General features: G+C 41.1%; 1 protein-coding gene across 1 annotated transcript in view; it reads right to left on the reverse strand.

The window, feature by feature from the left end:
• Positions 1 to 20,410, reverse strand: part of SEL1L3 (SEL1L family member 3) — a 40,922-nt gene extending 20,512 nt beyond the window's left edge. The window contains exons 1-10 of the mRNA XM_072861408.1: positions 20,171 to 20,410; positions 15,330 to 15,897; positions 13,606 to 13,732; positions 10,486 to 10,607; positions 8,942 to 9,057; positions 4,845 to 4,900; positions 3,692 to 3,824; positions 2,956 to 3,088; positions 2,069 to 2,215; positions 1,441 to 1,652 (exon numbers count right to left, since the gene is read on the reverse strand). Coding sequence (XP_072717509.1) covers positions 1,441 to 1,652; positions 2,069 to 2,215; positions 2,956 to 3,088; positions 3,692 to 3,824; positions 4,845 to 4,900; positions 8,942 to 9,057; positions 10,486 to 10,607; positions 13,606 to 13,732; positions 15,330 to 15,897; positions 20,171 to 20,239 — 1,683 coding nt within the window. The 5' untranslated portion in view covers positions 20,240 to 20,410. The remainder of the gene's footprint in view (positions 1 to 1,440; positions 1,653 to 2,068; positions 2,216 to 2,955; positions 3,089 to 3,691; positions 3,825 to 4,844; positions 4,901 to 8,941; positions 9,058 to 10,485; positions 10,608 to 13,605; positions 13,733 to 15,329; positions 15,898 to 20,170) is intronic.
• Between the last annotated feature and the right edge of the window lie 126 nt (positions 20,411 to 20,536).

Here is a 20,536-nt window from a genome sequence, read left to right on the forward strand (position 1 = left end):
TAAACACAGTCATAGATTCAAGCACAGCCCTAAAGTAGTTAAAATGTCTTCTATGTATAGAAAGATTTGAAAGAAAAACTAGACTCTCTAAATACTTTTCAGGTATTGCACTTATTCTGCCACCACTAAGTGTGCAGCAATTTTTTAATGTAACTTTATTATAGTGTTAATTATACTCTGACACTTTTTATACTCAGCAGTGACTTAACTAGACTCACTGATGTCAACTGGAGTTTTTGCACTGAATTCAGTAGAAACATATGGAAGTTAACAAACAGCACTTGAAAATCTTTTCCTAAGGATCTGACAGGACTAGAAGGATGGGACTTGTGGCTGACAAGGTTTCAGCACAAAGCTCCCTTGAGATACACGTTAATTGGTGCTAGAAATAGTCTAGGTACCGCACATTTGCCAAAACCATTTTCAGCACTACTATTATTTTTCACCTGCACAGTAATAAAAACAGTGGTGTCCCATCTGCACTGGATATTAAATTATTTCCTATATTATCTGAAGCAGATCCAATAATGAAATTACTTAGCCTCCATAATTAGCACTAGGTATACTCCATAATTAGGGTATAAAAAAGGCTCCTGTCTAAGGCTTCTTGTATTTGAGAAACTAGAGTGAGCTTGGTCTCAGATTGGCCTCTCAGGGGTTCTTCTTATTTAGTATCCTGTAACCACATCAGGCAGATCTGCTATTCTTTATGAGCATTTTATATTACACTATTATATCACGATTAAGTATCTGTTAGCAATTTCAGTATAGCCCTCTTCCAGTGATATATAAACACCTCCCCTTTATTTGACCTTGCAATGGAATCGCATGGAAACATTTCAGTTATTTGCAACCTGCCTAAAAGGTCAGGAGTTCACAGGCTCTGCAGTTGCTCAACTGAAGCACGGTCAGTTTTTTCCCAAAACAAAACTGTTCTACCTTGGTTACCTTTAATCAATTGACCATAATATACTCAGTGCCGCATTTTTGCACACTGTGAAATGGGACTTCTTTCCTGACTGTACTATGCAACCTTTCCACTTTAGGAGATTTGCCTGACGTGAGGCTTTTTTCATACTCATCTACAAATGACTGTGGGTGACTCAAGGGTTATTACCTCATCCTACCTCCTCAGTAACTGGGAAAAGCAGTATGTTCCATGCTGTTCACTTTACCATCATTTTTAGGTCTTACTAAATAATTGATTTCCTTGTTCTGGAAGAGCAGGCTAAAGATTCCCACCATCAGGACTTCATAAAGACTTCACTGCCATCGGGCTATTTAGGAGTAGCTGTATTGGGGAATCCCTTCAACCACAGCCTGGATCTGGAGGACATTTCACATTTTTTAATTCAACTGATCATGAATTCATCCCATTTCTAAATTGCCTTTAAAGGTAATTAATTTCACAAACATAACCAAACATATTAAATATACTACCTTTGTATGATCCACAGACACACTGAGCCCCGTTTCAAATATAACTGCAAGGAAATAGGAAGCCTTATGGTATCCACAACAACTGGAATCCACCAAGAGAGGGACAGAGGAGCCCATATTGCTGAGGCCATTGGCACTGGACAGACTCTTTGCAACCTTCTCAAATATCCTCCGGCCAACTTCTAGAACTGTATCACTTCCATCTTCTAACACTAAAAATAAAACATAGGATGCACAGTTATTGAAAAAGTTAAAATCAGGAATTGATTTCCCCTCCTTAATTTAATGGGACTGAGAGAGATTCTGTTATTTCTCATGCTGAATGGTATTCTCAATGCAGACAACCAAAATTGCTAGAGATACAAGGTATTACTGAATAGGAAGGGTGAATAAAAATCCAAAAGACCGTTTCAAAGTAAATAACCACTAAAAATGTAAGGATATTTCTATTTCCTTCTACATAATAAGCCATCCTTCATTTGCAGCACATATAAGACACGACACTCCTTTACTAAGTTAGCTGATATGAAAAACAAATTTATAAAACATGAACTGAAGTGAAAACATACTAACTTACATGACATATATGGTGGAGTTATTTAAGAACAATAAAATAAAATATGATTACCGTCTGGAGCACTGAAATCCATCTCTTGTAACAGTTTGAACAAAATGTGGTACTTTTCCCTGAGCTCTTTTCCCCACATGAAGGCATCACATTTGGATTTTTCTCCATATTTGTGAATCAGCTCCAAATAATAGTTTTCATAGTAACCTAAAGGAAACAACATATTTAAGACATGAAAGCTGACTTAGCTGGTCTTCAAAACAAGCTTCTGGTTGCTGTTTCTAGGGTAAACTAAAAATTCATGGACAAGATGAGCACATCCTTAACACAAAGCAGTGCTAAAAACTCACACAGCTAGCACAGGCCACTTACAAATACGTAAGATTTCTTCTACTCTCCTCCATACTTTAGTCACAATGCATGCAATCGAATTCTAACTGGAAACATAAGCTAGTTTTCAGCACACATTTATGCTATGTTACTCTTCTTTCACTAAAGGGGTTGCTTTGGTATAAACCTGTCAATTACTGCACATTAGGCAACTGTGGCAGAGACATTATAGCAAAAAACACCTATTTTTGGGAAAGGGCTTAAAATACATGTGCCTTTAGGGTCATTTGGGAAGGAAACGGGAGAAAGACAATTGAATAGCTTACATGTAAGCTTGAAAGTGTTTCTTTGTCCCTTTATGTACCTGTCTTATTAGAGAAGAAATATCAAGAACACGATTTAAGTTTGTATTCCATGGCACAAAAGTCTTGGCAGGGACAAAACCAAAGTTTTAACTACCAGTAAACAAGGCTAAACTCTTCAAATTGCCTTTTTTCTTGTTATGGCTGAATTTAAGCCAACTTTTGATAATCATTATCGAGATTCTGGTAAAAGGAAAGAAAACAGGTCTCCAAAGATGACAGTTTAAAATTCGTATCTCATAGATCAACACTTACAATTTCTTTGCGCTTTTTCACCTTGCCTTACAATATATCCGTACTCATAAACTATTTCTTGAATGTCCATACATCTCTCGTAGTAGAGTTCAATTTGTTCCACTGTTTCTTCGTCATGAAGAGGATTAGAAATCTATAAAAAGGCAAATGATGGATAAATGGCATGTACAGTATCTGTTGTTGTCTATGCTTGGCTAGAAAGAAGTGGTGCGGGCAAATAACAAAAGGAAACAGATTGTTTACTACAATCAGCTTATCTGGCACATCATGTTAATATGCCAGACAACCTGATGCTGGCCACAATAGACTATGACTTTAAACAGAATAATCCAAGAAACCATGGATGAACTTCCAAAATTGACCAAGTCTATATGACTTTTACCACTGATATCAACAAAACCATAAATAAATCAAATGTGTTCAATACTGTATCATCAAAAACTCTGGGAAACAAAGCAATACTGAAAATAAGTCCTTACTTAAATATAGATTTAGAAACATTGCTTTACATACTCACTTCTAGAAGTCTTACCTTTTAGCATTTGAAGTGGTAACTAACATTCCTAGATTTCAACAGAAAATGATCATATTTTGGTTATATATTCCCAAGCACTATTATGCTTCATAGCAAGTTTATCACTTGGTAAGAGCTTCAGTTTAAAAAAAAAAAAAAAAAAAATACAGCCATAGCTGGCTGCTTAATATTTAAATATTTCCAAATACTGCTTTGGTTTACCTGTTCTGTTTCCAACACATTGAGACGATAGTATTTCACAGGTCCAAAGAACGCTTCAATACCATTTACATATCCACTGCCTCCAAGAACAAAGTATCCAGCAGTGTCATCATAATATAAATCTTCCCTAAAACTTGAGAACATGAAAGAGAAGTAAGCTGGCTATCAAGAGGTACTATGAAAGAAAACAAGAAATTTGTATCTCAGAATTTCCATAACTGACAGCCTTAAACTCATTATCAGTTCTCTTTTTCTTTTCCCATCTGTTTCCTCTCAAAATCTACACTGCAATTTAGTGTGATAAATTCTGGAGTAAATTTAACAAAACCCTTGCCTACAAACATATTAAACCAGCAGGGTGTTTTATTTTTCTGACCTGTAGGTATCTTCTGGTGTTTTATGCATCATTACACAACCTCAAAGATTTCATTTCCACCTGTCCTTCGCACTTTTCTAAAATTGGTATATGAAAATTTAAGTTAAGTTATCTGTCTCCTAGAGTTACTATCTACAAATCACAATTTCTGGTTTGTAAACCGTAGCAGAGAAGGAACAACACTGAAGTCTGCCATGCAATTTACTGTTACATAGTTTCCATATTAAAAGTTTTTTTTTTTTATTATTTGCACAAGAAAGAGTCAATCTTAAATTACAGTGAAAGAGAACAATTAAAGATCCATTTAAAAAAAATAATTCAGTTGCTTAGAATAAAGGATAGAGCAAGAACATTTTTGGCAGAAATTTTGCTCTCTACCTAAGCAAAGCAGATAACAATTTTACCAGTGAAATCCTAACTCTCTCATGGCAAAAGCAAAACTTCCCTTGACTTCAGTAAGGCCAAGACTTCATTTGAAGACTGGTCTTAATGCCACTGACCTTCCAATCAGTTTTCAGTGAGGGTTATCAGACTCTAGTACTAGATCACGCAGCATGTTAACTCAACTAGCTCATGGCATTAACAAAATTATTCATCTCATGCTCAATGTAAGCACAGCAATGCAAACTGTTTTTGAAAGCACAGAGTGGAAAAAGACCACAGACATTTTGAAAATCATCTGGAATCTCAGTTACAAACTTGGGCTCTCCTTCTCCCATTTTCCATATCTGAACACATACACCCGTATTAGTCAGCAAAGGGGAAAATACTGCTTACGTAAAAGACTGATGATGATGTATTTTCAAATTCTTCCCAACGCTGCTTACTTCTATCTAAAAGAACATAAAATATTAATTATAATAAATGAAATATTACAAGGTACATTTCTTAAGCCATTTGAACTCATAGTTCAGAAGATTACAGCTGCAGCTTGTTCCATCTCCTCTGCACTAAAGAGGATGGTGTCACTATCTGATATATATCAGAAAAGTTTAATGGAAAGCATTGTCACTGGTCTGTCCTGGCCAACCATGAGCAATGAAAAATAGCAAAAATAGCACAGATGTTGCCTATTTCAGCTATTTTATTCCTGTATTCAGTTACAAGACATCTGCACTTTGCTGAAGCTTTTATTCTTCCAAAGTGTGAAAGGCTGTTTTCCTTGTATATAGCAGAGATGCTAAATGAAGAGAATATTGATCTCCTCAAGAAATTGCAGCTTACAGGTGAAGAATGGCCATAAAGCTAATGTAACAGGCCATGATTTAAAAAATCTGGGTTCAACTCCTACTTCTACAGGACATGTACTCTCAGTAGACTTACAGTGCCAGAATGGTTAAAGGAATTCAGATGCCTGAGAAAGAAGACAAGATAGGATTTTCACACATGTTGGTATTGTAAAAAGTTGCCTAAGGACTCACAAAACAACCCTGCAAAATTTCCTCAAGTATTTTTAGGGATTCATCTGCATCTTCAGATGCTTTTAAAATCTGGCTCTGAATTTCTCGATGCCTCAATGTCCCAACCTTCCCTAATTTATACATTTTGTCTCAGATCATGCTGGACTAAATGTATCTGAATCAATGGAACTGAAATAATCATAGAATCATTTAGGTTGGAAAAGACCTTTAAGATCATCAAGTCCAACCGTTAACCTAGCACTGCCAAGTTCACCACTACACTATGTCCCTAAGCACCACATCTACACGTCTTTTGAATACTTCCAGGGATGGCGACTCAACCACTTCCCTGGGCAGCCTGTTCCAATGCTTGATAACCCTTTCAGTGAAGAAATTTTTCCTAATATCCAGTCTAAACCTCCCCGGTATAACTTGAGGCCATTTCCTCTCGTCCTATGGCTTGTTACCTGGGAGAAGAGACCGACCCCCACCTCTCTACAACCTCCTTTCAGGTAGTTGTAGAGAGCAATAAGGTCTCCCCTCAGCCTCCTTTTCTCCAGGCTAAACAACCCCAGTTCTCTCAGCCGCTCCTTGTAAGACTTGTGCTCTAGACCCTTCACAGCTTTGTTGTTCTCTTTTGGATATGAAGTGCTTAAATAAGGAGATTCTTCTGTACCTTTTGAGGATCGTAGCATTTAAAAACTTGTTACACAAAGACGTGTCAGTAAGATGGAGCTGCACCACAGCTTTATCTGTTCCAGAGAATGGCTCTAAGTACTGAAATGTTTTTAAGTTTGGTCCTATTTCCTCTTTTTTTTCCCCACAGGAGTGCTCATTAAACTCTTCATGGATCCCTTACTTTGGCCAGAAGTAGAAATTTATTGACCACAGGTTTTATCTCACACCTGAGTAAATTCACTCTGCTCTGTGATGGAAGAGTATTTTTTCTTAATCTAATCATACAAGCAATCCTCAAATTTCCAACATTGGTGGGATGGTTGCATCCAGAGGGTAGGGGTCAACGGCTCAATGTCCAGATGGAGATCAGTGACGAATGGTGCCCCTCAGGGGTCCGTACTGGGACCAGTACTGTTTAATATCTTCATCAATGACATTGACAGTGGAATCAAGTGCACCCTCAGCAAGTTTGCAAATGACACCAAGCTGAGTGGTGCAGTCGACACACCAGAAGGACAGGATGTCATCCAGAGGGACCTGGACAAGCTGGACAAGTGGGCCTGTGTGAACCTCATGAGGTTCAACAAGGCCAAGTGCAGGGTCCTGCACCTGGGTCGGGGCAACCCCTGGTATCAATACAGGCTGGGGGATGAAGGGATTGAGAGAAGACCTGTGGAGAAGGACTTGGGGATACTGGTGGATGAAAAGCTGGACGTGAGCCGACAATGTGCGCTCGCAGCCCAGAAAGCCAATCATATCCTGAGCTGCATCAGAAGAAGCGCGGTCAGCAGGTCGAGGGAGGCGACTCTGCCTCTCTACTCCACTTTGGTGAGACCCACCAAGAATACTGTGTCCAGCTCTGGAGCCCTCAGCACAGGAAAGACATGGACCTGTTGGAGCGGGTCTAGAGGAGGGCCACGAAAATGATCCGAGGGCTGGAGCACCTCTCCTACGAGGACAGGCTGAGAGAGTTGGGGTTATTCAGCCTGGAGAAGAGAAGGCTGTGGGGAGACCTTATTGCAGCCTTCCAGTAGTTAAAGGGGGCTTATAAGAAGGATGGGAACAGACTTTTTGGCAGAGCCTGTAGCAATAGGACAAGGGGTAATGGTTTTAAACTAAAAGAGGGTAGATTCAGACTGGATATAAGGAAGAAATTTTTTACAAGGGTGGTGAAACACTGGAACAGGTTGCCCAGAGAGGTGGTAGTTGCCCCATCCCTAGAAACATTCAAGGTCAGGTTGGACAGGGCTCTGAGCAACGTGATCTAGTGGAAGATGTCCCTGCTCCTTGCAGGGGGATTGGACTAGATGACCTTTAGAGGTCCCTTCCAACCCAAACTACTCTATGATTCTATGAGTATACTCTGTAGCAATAATGACAGTAACTTTCACATTTGCACCTGAAGCTGAGCTTCAAAAGCCATAGGCTCTTCCCTTTCCCATGAACTTAAATTATAACTTGTGGTTTAGCCCCAGTCAGCAATTAAGTACCACACAGCCGCTTGCTCACCCTCCCCACCCCGGTGGGATGGAGGAGAGAATCAGAAGAGCAAAAGTAAGAAAACTTGTGGGTTGAGATAAGAACACTTTAATAATTGGAACAACAACAACAAAAATTGTAATGAGAAGGAAAACAACAAGAGAGCGAGAGAGGAACAAAACCCAGGAGAAAAAAAAACAAGTGATACAACCGCTCACCACCCGCCGACCAACGCCCAGCCTCAAATCCTCTGTATCCCTGACTCCAAAACCCTAGGGTCGACCTTGAGTCTCCTCTGCACTATACCAGCTACTAGGAAGAAAATTAACTCTATTCCAGCCGAAACCAGGACAAACTACAACTTAAACAAGCAGAAAAAGACATTTCTGATTCTATAAAACACTTTTTTCACTTTTCCTTTTAACAATATATTTTAAAGCATATTATATTAAAAGCAAATACACATTGCTACCTGATTTTCTTGCAAGACAATCAATCTGCTCACCACTTACATACTTAAAAAAAGGTGAGGTGCAAAAGAAACAGCAGTAGTTTAGCCTGTACACTCTCTCAGTACAGCATTGTTTCAGCTTTAGCAGTCATTTACCTCATACTTTAAATTTGCTTAGTCGCTCTCGCCATTAATTAGCAATTATTTTTACAATTCAGAATGTAATCTATTCAACCATTTTCAAGGAGAAAGAAGTTGAGAAATAGAAGACTAAGGTTTTTGATTATTTTCACATCCTAATATCTCAATAGCTGGAGGTTCAGACAAGAACTTGGGCAGGGAGCCTGCATTTTCAGGCTATGCCACTTTGTCAAATATGCAAAACTTGGAAACCGCACATGCCTCCTGTTAGCTAACACATCTAGGTGAGAGGCATGCTACTGTACAGAAGCCCAGACACTTAAATTTTCCTATCAGAATGGTAAAAACTCCTAAGCCTCCAAGTGCAAAGTCCCTCTGAGCTATTCACACCACGTAACTTAAAGTATCTAGATAAGGTATCTAAGCCAGGAGTCCTGGTTGCCTGCACAGCCAATAAAGTCTCTGGAGAGCAACATGCGCCAAAATAGCCACTGAATACACAGTCATTCTAGGCTCTTATCTTAAGCATCTAAGTTGATTTCCCAAAGTTGGATAGTCTGAACATCCCCGGATAATTTCTAGTTTTAGGTTTTTCAGTCTTTTGCTATGTGAGCATGCACAAATTACAGTATTTCTCTCAGCCTCAGCTATTAAGGGGTTTGTCAGAGGCATAATCAAATTAGACAAATCTCAGCCTTGATCCTGTGATTCAGTAGCATGCATACCTGTCCACCCTTAAAAGAGAGATCCAGTCGAAACCACTGCTTCAGAGGAAGGCTGAAGCTAGTTTTCACTGCAAGGTCATCTCCTCTCATGAGGTGCATCTGAATATGTACATAACCTGACAGAGCAACAAAAGAAGAAAAAGGAAATAAACACCACAGAAATATCAATATTAAGAATGGGCTTCCTAATGTATTATTCACAGTGATTCTGTCTTCTTCATCCTCTTCATCACCAATGGAGATCTGGGTGCTTGCCAAGCCATACAGCGGCTCTCACAGAATCCCAGGGAAACATGCTCCACATTTCAATTACGCACCTCAGATCCTAATGCCCAGGCATCCTAATGCCCAGGCTCCCACATGAAACCACAGACTCAAAACCAACTGTCTGAAGGATAAACACACTAAACGCAAGGCAAACAGGGAGGGTGCCACAGCTGATTTCAAACACCAGAAAGCAGACATGACTTGCAGCAAACAGCAGAGGGGAACAGCAGACAATGGTATCTACTCAACACTCAACTGCTAGCACGTGAGAGTGCAATGACCAAGTACAAGATGACTCTACCCTCCGCTACTTGGACCTGCAGAAGCTAGACTCATGGTCTGAGCTCTTAAGACCAGAACAGACTATTATGATAATCTAGTCTAACACTGAGAATAAAATTGGCCCTAAAACCTCTCCAAGCAAATCTCATATCAAGCTGATAACTTCCAGTTGAGCTGCCATTTTTGTTTGCTCTTCAAAGAAAATCATCCAGTTTATAATGGATAGATTAATTATCTAGATTGGTTACAAGACAGAGAAAATAGAAATAGCAAAAATAACAGAGAGGAAAAGATTAGTTGTGAAACTTGCAAAGAAGGGGAAAAAATGTAATGTCTTATGAGAAAGCCAGATGTGCACTTTTAGAACTCTGCACACTTACTTCCTCTGTGAGCCTGCAAGCCAGCCCCCAGCTGCTGAATTTCATTCTCTATCAGAGGCTGAAGAGCCGTCTTCTGGCAGGAATGTTCCTCTACTGTAAGTGTTGCTAGACTAAGACAGTGCTACCTCTTAACTTTTTTTTGGATCAGGGCAATAGACTGTGCTTCTTGAACTGCAATATAGGCAAGACCTTGAATCCTTTGGACTTCTTCTGAGGCTATTTCAAATTTTCAAAAATTTTCATGTAGTATGCATATAAGAATTGAGAACAATATTAAAAAAATACTTCAATAATAATAACAAAGGTTGTTCATTGAGATACGACTGTTTAATCCCAGTGTATGTTCCTGACTGGTAAGATTCAGTCTATTCTTCTGACAAAGCAGACATTTTCTGAAGTTAGCCAAGACTAGATGCTATGCAACTATTTCTGAGTTTTACCTATTAATTTAGTAGGTACTTTCCTATTGAGACACTATAGTCAAAAAGAAGCATTTTGCAAGGGATCAGTTTCACAAAATAGGTCTGATAATATATTTATAAATGTTATTCCTAGGCACAGATCTATAAAGACTATATTAGACCCCTTCTGAAGGCCGTTAATAATATCCCTTACCTTCCTCATTTAGAAATACAGCAGGAGTACTATACATTTCTTTCGGATCAATAAAATAGAGTATACCACACAGATCCTTTTCACAGTGATGGAGTAAATATAGCCAGATTGAAACGGTGAACCTGCATGAGCAAAAATAAACAAAAAATCCACTCCTGATGAGAAATCTCCCTACATAATTTGAAAAGCATGCATTTCACTTTAATTTAGCAAACCTGTTTCACACATGTAGTCTTCAGAACAGAACACATCCTCTGCAGTGAAAACCTTCAGAGCAACAGTACTTAAGACTCTTGGATCTGTGATCTCCTTTTAACTGCACACTTTTGTGGTAACAACATGAGAGGAGAGTAAGGCAGTGTTATCTGAATCAATTCCAGAATGGTGGGTCAAGGCTACTGCCAGATCCCCTATCAACGGGGAACTGAAAACACGATTGAGACAACTTGGAGCCAACCTCCCGCATGCAGGCTATAGCACAAAATCCCCAAATGCACAGTCTTATAATCTTGATTGCGGAAGCCAGTAAAAACTAAGCTGTGTCTTCTATACTAAATGCCAACTGTGAAAATGTGCTTGGGAGAAGCAGTTAAAAATGAATCCAGCCTCTAGGTAGTACAGATAGGTATGAATAGCTGTCACAGAACTACCACAGGATAAATAAAGGTGGAGCCTGTGCAAACTATGGAGCAGTGCAAAATAAAAAACCAAAGACCCGACAACGCTATCTACTTAGAAATTTCTGTACAAAGCTGGCTGAGGCACTAAAAGCAGAATTTATACCACAGTATCTAATTTTAAGGAGTTCCTCCGTGCCAGACTAAATCTGCTTCAGTGCTCTTAACAGAAACTTGACCACTTATTTCCGTAATGTTTCCATAGCAGTTAGGCCAATACTGAACGCCTTTGAAAATCATACCTCCAATGTACAACCCAGCAAAGCATTATGATTATTATAATCTCTGATAAAGAAGTTCTCTTTTCTTTGTGACTTTTAGAAGGAGATATTATTTGGTTTTTTGTATTTCTATAATTAAGAAAAAAATGTCAATATTTGTTTTTAATACTTTGGAATTGGGTCAGCTTGCCTTGCTTCTCTCTCAAGAAGCTGCTGAACAAAGAGTACCTTCTATCTTTTCCGAAACTAAACCAATATAGGTCTGAAAGCCTAACACCTGCTCTGCTGCTTAAAAAAAAGCAAGGGTGGTGAGGTTTTCCCCAACAGAGTCTACACCTTAAATAGCTAATAACACCATATCCTCCAGAGATGGTACATGGGTGAGGTGGAAGGGTTTATAAATCATAATCACTTGTATATTGATTGTTATGACCTACAGGCAAACACTGTGCTTCCAGAAAGACTGCTTATGCTTATATATTGCTCTTTTCATCTTTCTGGCAATATAGCAAACTTAAATGCCGCAGTCTCCATTTAATCCTTGATTGCTAGTCTGAGCACATAACTGTTCTGGGCAAATTTCTTGGGACAGAGTTTGGGACAATGCTGACTCATTTCACATCCCCCATTGCTGCAGAATGCCATACACAGTGAGTAGTCCCTTACAGTCCCAGCCTATCGTTGCTGCAGGCTGTCCACTGATAGCTACCAGTGGCAATGACAGTTGTAGCAATGACAATGTAGCAATGACAGCTGTCTATCTCCAGTCCTCTTTCTTTACAAATCCCCGACTGAAGTCAATGACAGCTGTCTATCTCCAGTCCTCTTTCTTTACAAATCCCCGACTGAAGTCAATGACAGCTGTCTATCTCCAGTCCTCTTTCTTTACAAATCCCTGACTGAAGTCAAACAAGTAACTTCAGTTAGATCCACCTGCTTCTGCTGGCCTTTTGGTGCAGCAGGGAACCACCGCTCACATACAGAGAGCTGAAGGAAAACTCTCTTCCTCTTCTTAACAGAGCTACCCCAGCCTGGCACGCAACCGCAACACACAGGCAACGCTTTATATTAACACCGGAAACACCACCCGAAGGCAAGAGAGGGTGGAACCATGTGGAACAGGTAAAGAGCTGCATAAATTCATGCCATATATTCTCAACCAGAGCTTGAGCACCTCAGTGCCAGAAGCAGAATGCAACTGTGCTGGTGAGCAAAGGGCAGCAGGCTGTGCAAACCAGGCTGTCACCCATCCTGAAGAGGCCAGGAGCTAAAAATTGCTCTGTACGTATGACTTCAGAGCTATAGTTTGAGGGCTAGTAATTTGTGCGCAACCTGCGCTATCTGGCACGTCTTCTTTGGCACTCTTCTTGTGGTCACAGGCCAAACACAAACCAGCAGGCAAGTTCCAGTTCCTGCAATCATTTCCTATTTCTGTAATAATGTTGCCGGGGTAGCAGCATCTGGTAGAAGTGAGATATATTTATATATCTGTATATATACTTTTTCCTCTAAAGTTGCAAGATATGACTGAAGAGTTGTGACAGTTTTGGGAAGAATTGTGACAGTTTTGGGAAGGGGGAGAACAGTAGAGAAAGATGATCTTCCCAGAATGATTCCTCTGTAACTGAATAGTGTGCAGGGTTTTACTCCTGTCCAACTAGGAGAGTTTACACAGGGATGAGGGAAGGAAATAGTGTAAGCTCAAGCTGGAAGACTTATCTAGGCAGAGGACTCTATCACTAAGGGCTTGTCAGCTGCAAAATAAACGAGAGTGTGAATTTATAGGGAAAAAGCTGCTCCACACTGCTTGCCCTTGCAAGAAACCCTACTCTGCACTTGGTCTGCAAATGACGTTTGAAATGCAGATCTCTTCGTAATGCAGAAAACTGCAGGCTAGCTAGTCATGAGACAGTGGTCTCATCATGACAGCACATAACAGCTAACTTACCCTCCTAACTGTACCTAACCAGCTCAGTTACACCTACTATTGTACACAGCACTGTACCAACACGTACTGTAAGTATCTTTCTGAGGTTCAGCTTAATCCTCTCGAAAACTGAAATCAGAGAACAGAAGGAATTGCTAACTAGTTTCCTTCTGAGCCTTTTCTCAAATTAATAGGCACTATTCCTTTAATTTGTGGTATAGCCTAAGAGCTTAAGTACATTCTATAGCCTTCAATAATCAATTAAAGCCCTCTTCAATTATTTGCCTATACTTACATGGGATAATCAATCCTATGTTGTCTGACTGTCTCAAGTTCTCTGTTTTCAAATTGTTCGAATTTCTTCACAATTCCTGTTTTCTCCCCACTGGAAGCATATATAAAGTTGAGAATCTGGACGCCATCTGCAAAAAACAATCTTTCTTAATCTGCCAGACAACAAGCATTGATAACTAATTAATTAGCTCACACTCATATAGTCAAACATTTGAATCACATAACAGATTAAAAATTAACACAAATCTTCAATAAGTCCTTAAATACAAGTTCACTTGCTGTTATTAAATACATTACAATCTTGGACTGAATAACCCATGGAAAGTAAAATGGAGTCCATTTCCAGCTGGTATTAGAAGCAGAGAAAGAACAGACTCATTTAAATCTAAGATACTTAAAGAACCAGTTAGTAAGGAAGAAAACTTCATTTATGCTATTCGCTTAAATCTCATCCTATCTTTGGTTATGCCTACGTGACATTACTCCACAGCTCTTGGACTTGCTTTCCATTTTCACCTCTCCAGTTTATACTGTATGTATGGATAGATACCAATTCTGTTCTTAACGGATATGCATAATCCTGTAATAAATCTGATAAAGCTGCCCCTGCTAAGAAACGGGAAGAAGATCTTAAAGGCCATGACATATCATCAGCTTTCCTACAGAAAACCCCAAACCAAAACAAAAAAAAACCCAAAACCAAAAAAAAAACCCAAACCCCAAGCAATTTGTTACAAGCTTATTTTTAAAAATAAATTTGAATGTTATTTCCTCCTATTTCTTGTTATACTGTTTTCATCTATAATATAATTAGATAATACATAAGATGTTTCACACTGTTGTCAGAGATCATATGCTGTCTCCAACAAGTATTTTAGAAAGCTCCTGAAGGCAGCAACATCATTGCTTCCTTGTTTGTCTTCAGAGCATTTACATGCCAATGTAGTGAAAATAAATGACACAAATACCATTATGGGATTTTCTAGGAGAGAACCCTTTAGAAGAAAATAACCTTTTTCCTTTTAGGTTCTGCATTGAATATATATTGAGGACAAAAAGAATTGTCAGCAGGTGTAAAGCTAGAGATAGGCAGACAGAAAAAAAATCAGAACTCTGAGAAAATCTAGAAAGCAGAGTTGTGAGTTTCAGTAATTTATACAGTTGGCAAGACTTTTTTTTTTTTAAAAACTATTAATTTTTAAAACAAAAGTGCTTGTCCATAATGGTTTTGGGCAAAAAAAAGAAGTACTATAAAGTTTATTGCACTATAAAGACTTAAAAATATGTTTCTGAGTGTGTGGCCATCACCTTAAGCAGAAGTAGACTGTGTGAGAATTATGTATGTAAGAACTGCAGGACTGACACTGAAATAACACAGTATGGGACTGAACAACTCTCTCTGAAGACAAAGGACTGATTTCCACTGACATCAGTGGGTTTTAAATAAAGTTGTTTGAATACACTTAGAAAATAGAAGGCCACGCTGCTACCAATCTCCAGGCTGGCTGTGACGAAACAAGCCAGCTCTGAAGGACATGATGGCTTCAGTAATTTGCAACTTTAACCCCACAGTTACGAAGCTTACATATTCAACAATGTTTGCCAAGTACATCATTCTACAGAACATTTACTATTTACTACAGGTATGCACTTTGCAGCTTACCAAAGATGTTATTTGGGTTGCATTAGTTTCCTTGGGGAAAAAAAAAGTGACATTACACCTACCACTTTCATGAGGGCACTGAGGTATCCTGTTTGCTTGGAGCATCCACAAATAGTCAGCACCCCACTGAAGACAAACTTTGTGGTCCTTATATGGGCGTTCAAAAGGTGGAACTGCTTCTAAAAATGTGTAATTCTTGGCAACTGCATCCTGGTAGTCTTCACTCTGCTCAACATCATAGCTGCTAACTGATTTGTGACTAATCCATGCATATAGTATCACACTGTGCACTATTATTGAGTTTCTGATGATATAATCATCTCTGTAAACCATGATGCTCGGAAATTTCAAATGTACTTGTCGAGTTCTGCTAACATAAAGGTTTTTCTCATCCTTCCATCTCCTTCTATACACTGGTACACCAGTCCTGAAGTCGGAGGAAGCTACTGCTTCCAAGTTGACAATACAAGGCTTTGAACATAAATACTGAACTGAAACCTCAGAATTGTTAAGAACTTTCTTTTCTAAAATGTTTAAATGAATAAAGTCCACATAATCCATGTTTTGTTCAAACTGTGGAGTAACTGCTGTTGTCCGTAATGTCTCCTTTCCAAAGGATGGCACAAAATTCTGGAAAAAAAAACCAAAACATGTTAACCAGACAATCTAAGGTTATGTGATTACTAATATACTCACAGCAATAACAGAACCCTGCACAAGCAGAAGGTCTGTATACCATACTTGAACGCCAAAATACCAGGATTCTTTCACACAGCAAGTAAATGTGGATTACTGAAGAGCTACCATCAAGGTTCTAATGGTAACAACTCCCCTACATCAAGTTCTCAAAGTTACATACGCGTCTACAAACAAACTGTATTTACAGGGCGTATCCTTCAGCCCTTCCGCAAGTGGAATCCGGTCTAAGATACTGACTTACACGTCATGCTATTTACACATGCTCCTAGGATCAGGCCTAAAGAGTATATACTAAAATGTACCAGCATTTATTCATTATGTTGTTGTTCACTTGCGCTGCCACAGCCTGATGTTTCTTTATCTTTTTAAAGTGAGCTAATTTTGTTACCTCTTATGCAGGTACCTGAAGAGCAGAATAACAACTAAGGCAGCTCACAATGGTTTCCTGAGAATGAATTCATGTTCACAAAATGTTTAGGAGCTTATTACAGAAACATTCCTGTCCTGAAGATGGACTTACAAATCTGAGCAGCAAGACCAGCAGGCAGCATTTGCTCAGTTTTTGCTCTCCATAGCTACGTACATTATAATGTATTTTGAGAGTGAATGCTTGCACATACACCAGGATTATCTTCCATGCTGAAATTCTTGTCTCTAAGGCTTCAAACAGGTTCTTTTCTTTCTGCTCTGCAGTCAGTGTCCGCATTGATGCACTGCCAAGGATACTGAGGATTACTCAGCTCAGAGGGCCAGCCACCAGCACGGCACTTCTGCCAGGTCCTCTGATCCGTCTAAAATACTCAGAATTGTCCCTTAGGATTACCAGGGAAGCTGGTCGTTAAGATTGTTTAGCTTGAGAAGATCTGTCTTGGGTGACTTCTAACTTTGCTAAGCTTGAACAAATCGAACTGAGATTTGTCATGGATAGCTACCTTGAATTGATGGCTTTTTCACTGTGATTCTCAAAATATTTAAAAACTTCAGCCAAGTCGTTAGTACATTTCTAATTATCGGAATTATGTGTCATGCACCTGGAGGACAAGACCTTGCCCACGATCCAATATGGGGATCAGTAAAAGTCCCCAATGATAAACTGTTTTGCTTTTTATTTAAGAATATGTTGACAGTCCTTGAGAGCTACACTGAAAAAACATAAAGCCAGCAAAACCTGTGAAGGTGCAAATATTAGGAAAAGTCAGAACTAAGTTTACCCATACTACTTCCTTGTTCCTATAGATGAGGATTTTGGATTTAACTATGGGATCAAATGCTATTTTTCCCCCTAGTTCCCTGCCTCCTTAAAGGCACAAAAGAGCTCTAGGGCTGCAAGTGGAACACAACTGTGCATAGAGGAGACTATTTACCCCAAGACCTTGACTTTATTTAAGGCAGAAGCTGGAAGACATAACTGAATGAGGGAACTTTTGGATGAGAAAGCTGGGTATCATTGCTAGCAGCTGGGTAACTCTAGATAACTAGATTCATTTAGTTTTCCTAGGTCTTTCTGAACTTGTCACTTAAACCACTTTCCACAAGAACAACCGAGTACTTTTTAATCTTCTTGTGTCTGACAAGAGATGCTGGAAGCCAGATGTGCAGTGATGCTGAACACACATAAACACATGTGTAAACACCAAGATATACACTTTGAACAAATAAAAGGCTATAAAAATGCAAAACACTCCACAATGTCAGTATCTAGGCTTTCTACAATAGGTAGTCTCTTCAGAGGGACAGCCTTCCCTCTCTGCCTCATTTCCCATTCTATAAAATGGATATTGTAAAAATGATGCATACTGAAGGGGCTAAAAAAGGAACACCAATAGGAGGCTGGCGTCCATTGGAAAAGTTACCACCATATCATGTAATAACCCACATGCACAAATACTGATATAAAAGTTGATGAGAGAATCTTAATTTTAATACTAATTTCAGTATCTTTCAGAGCTTGACTCGGTTATGGATACCTCTAAAAGCATTAAAAGCACACAGCAGCAACCACAAATTATTCTAAACCTCTTCTACTTGATGGTCATCATTCATATTTCTTACATATTTTTTTATCTTACAATAAAGAGTACTTGTAAACAGCTTAATCCTTGTGATATGGGGGCTGTGTCATGAGGAAGATGGTAATATATTATGAAAGTAATGCCATGTGGTTATCACAAAATGTAGAAGTCTACCAGGTAGACACTACAAAGCATTGTGGTACCACTGTGTGCTTACCACATAAACACATTTACTGTCAAAATACACACAGCCAGCTCCCAATTTTCTCAGGGGTTTATCCAACACAGAGATATGACAGCTGGCCTCCAGCAAAGACAGCTTGGGTCTGGCAAGGTTCATTGACAAAGATGCAGCAGCATATGAATGTGGCCATCTGACTTACAGTGAATGGCAGAAATTTTGTGGTGGGGATCCCAAGGTAGTAAGTTCTGCAACCCAAAGCCAGTTCCTTGTAGAACAAACTCCATGATGTTCCTAGAGCACTTAAGCATGATGTACCATGACTGCTGATGCATAAGGTTAGCTTCAGCCGTGCTGGTCTTACTGCCTTTCCCTTAGTGCCTGTTCTGCTAAATGGCTTCCACGGAGTTAGTCAAGAAACTTTTCTTTGTATTCTTTGGTGCATGGGTATTAGTTGAGACACGTGCTGCAAAAATGCATGAAGCATGTTTGGGTCTGCTGTTACAGCACACCTAACAAACCCTTCAGGAGCTCATCCAGTAAGGGGCATGGTGCAAAGATCCCTGAGCAACCCCACACTGATGCAGCCATGGCAGACACTGCAGACCGTAAACTCTTCCAGACCATAGCTGAGGCTCTGTAACCACTTGACTGCCTCTACACAGTGCTCCCCAGCGCACTCCATAGCATGCGTATTATCTAAATGTTCCTACTCGGTGAGGAACCCTACTTCTTCCTTCCCTGTTACCTCAGACAAGGCAGAGTTAATTGTGCATAATCTCTGACTACAGAAAGTGAGGATGAACGGATTACACAATCAGTGTGATTATAAGATTTAAATATAAAAGTTTCCCAGCACAGTAAAGAGGCCAGCTATGCTGGATTCAAAATGTTACCGTAAACTAGGTAGTGTTCAACAAGAAAGACACAGAGGCTTTGTTGTGTGGGGCAACTTAAACACAAAAGCTGTAAAAGTTTTTTTCTTAAAACCTGCTGCATCTGAACGAGTTAGCCCAAGTCATTCCATCAGATGTTGGGATAAAAATCACTGTGGGAGGCAATCACAACAACTGGTAGGAAAGTTAAAATTTTCAGTAGTGTAATATTACAGAAATGATGAGAAACCGTTCTTTCTCTCACTGGAGTAAGATCTCAGCAGGACCCTCCCTGAGTTCACCCCTGCAGAAATTCCACCTAACCCTATGAAACTGCACCTGTTTGCACAAAGTCTGAAGATAACCGTAGTCCTCTGCCTGCCACGTCATGCTAGATTTTAAGATGTGTGAAAAGGAAACATGCCAAAAACGGTGTTGATCTGCTCCCAGTCAGCATCAGTATTGTACAGGCGTACAAAGACTTTAACCAGTTTGTGTTTAGCAGCATAAAAGAGGAAAAAGTAGTTTAGTAGATGCCCCTAAAATGCAGTCGTTTCCGTAAGCCAGTGCAGCACCATACTCCCACGTGCATCTCTGAGTAGATGTCAAAGGCACCCCCCTTCTTTCAAACCCAGAAATTTAACGTCACCTAGGACGGAGAGCTTTTTAACACTTTGATTTAACGACCTGACGTTTCCTAACTCGATAAGGCAGCGTAACCCTGGGGCTGGAGAGGGGGGAGCCGGGCCAGGCCGGACAACCGCCGGGCTGGCTCCGAGAGGCGGCCCCGGGCTCGGCCAGGCGGCCGGAGCGGGCCCGGGCCCGAGCCCGAGCCCAGGCCGGGCGGCCGCGGCCCCCCGCGCACCCCCCGCACACCCGCTCCGGCACCCGGCCGGCGGCCGCGCCTCCCTCTCCGCCCCGCGCTTACAGTCTGCAGCCCCACACCGGCCCGGCCGAGCGCGGAGCACCGCCGTGAAGCCGCGGGGTGCCGGGCAGTCCCCGCCCGCGGGGCTCGGCGCTCAGCCGGGGGCCGCCGCCCGGCCCGGGCCCTCGCCGCGGCCACCATCTTCCGCCGCGACGGCGGCAGCGGGCACGGTCGGGGCCCGGGGACAGGTGCGGGGCCGGCCGCCACTCACCGTGAGGAGAAGGAGGAGGAGCAGCGGGGGGCGGCGGGGCACGGCGCGGGGCTCAGCCGGGGGCCGCATGCTGCCGCGGAGGCGGCGGCGGCGGCGCTGCCCAGCACGGCCGGGAGTGCGCGGCCGACACCGCCGACAAGGATGCGGCAGATCCGGCTTCCTGGAGGAGGGGCCGCCGCCCGGGCAGGGCAAGGCCGCGCCTGGCCCCGCGCCGCCGCCGCCGCAGGTGCAGAGGGAAGCGGAGGGCGCGGAGGGGCCGGGCCGGGCGACACCCGGGGGCCGAGGCCCCCCAGGGGGTGCCGAGTCGCCCGGCCGTGCCGTGAGGCTCCTCAGAGCCCGCCGCGCTCCCCCGAAAAAGAGGCACCG

This window comes from Ciconia boyciana, chromosome 5 (assembly GCF_034638445.1).
Source record: "Ciconia boyciana chromosome 5, ASM3463844v1, whole genome shotgun sequence".
Classification (NCBI taxonomy): domain Eukaryota; kingdom Metazoa; phylum Chordata; class Aves; order Ciconiiformes; family Ciconiidae; genus Ciconia; species Ciconia boyciana.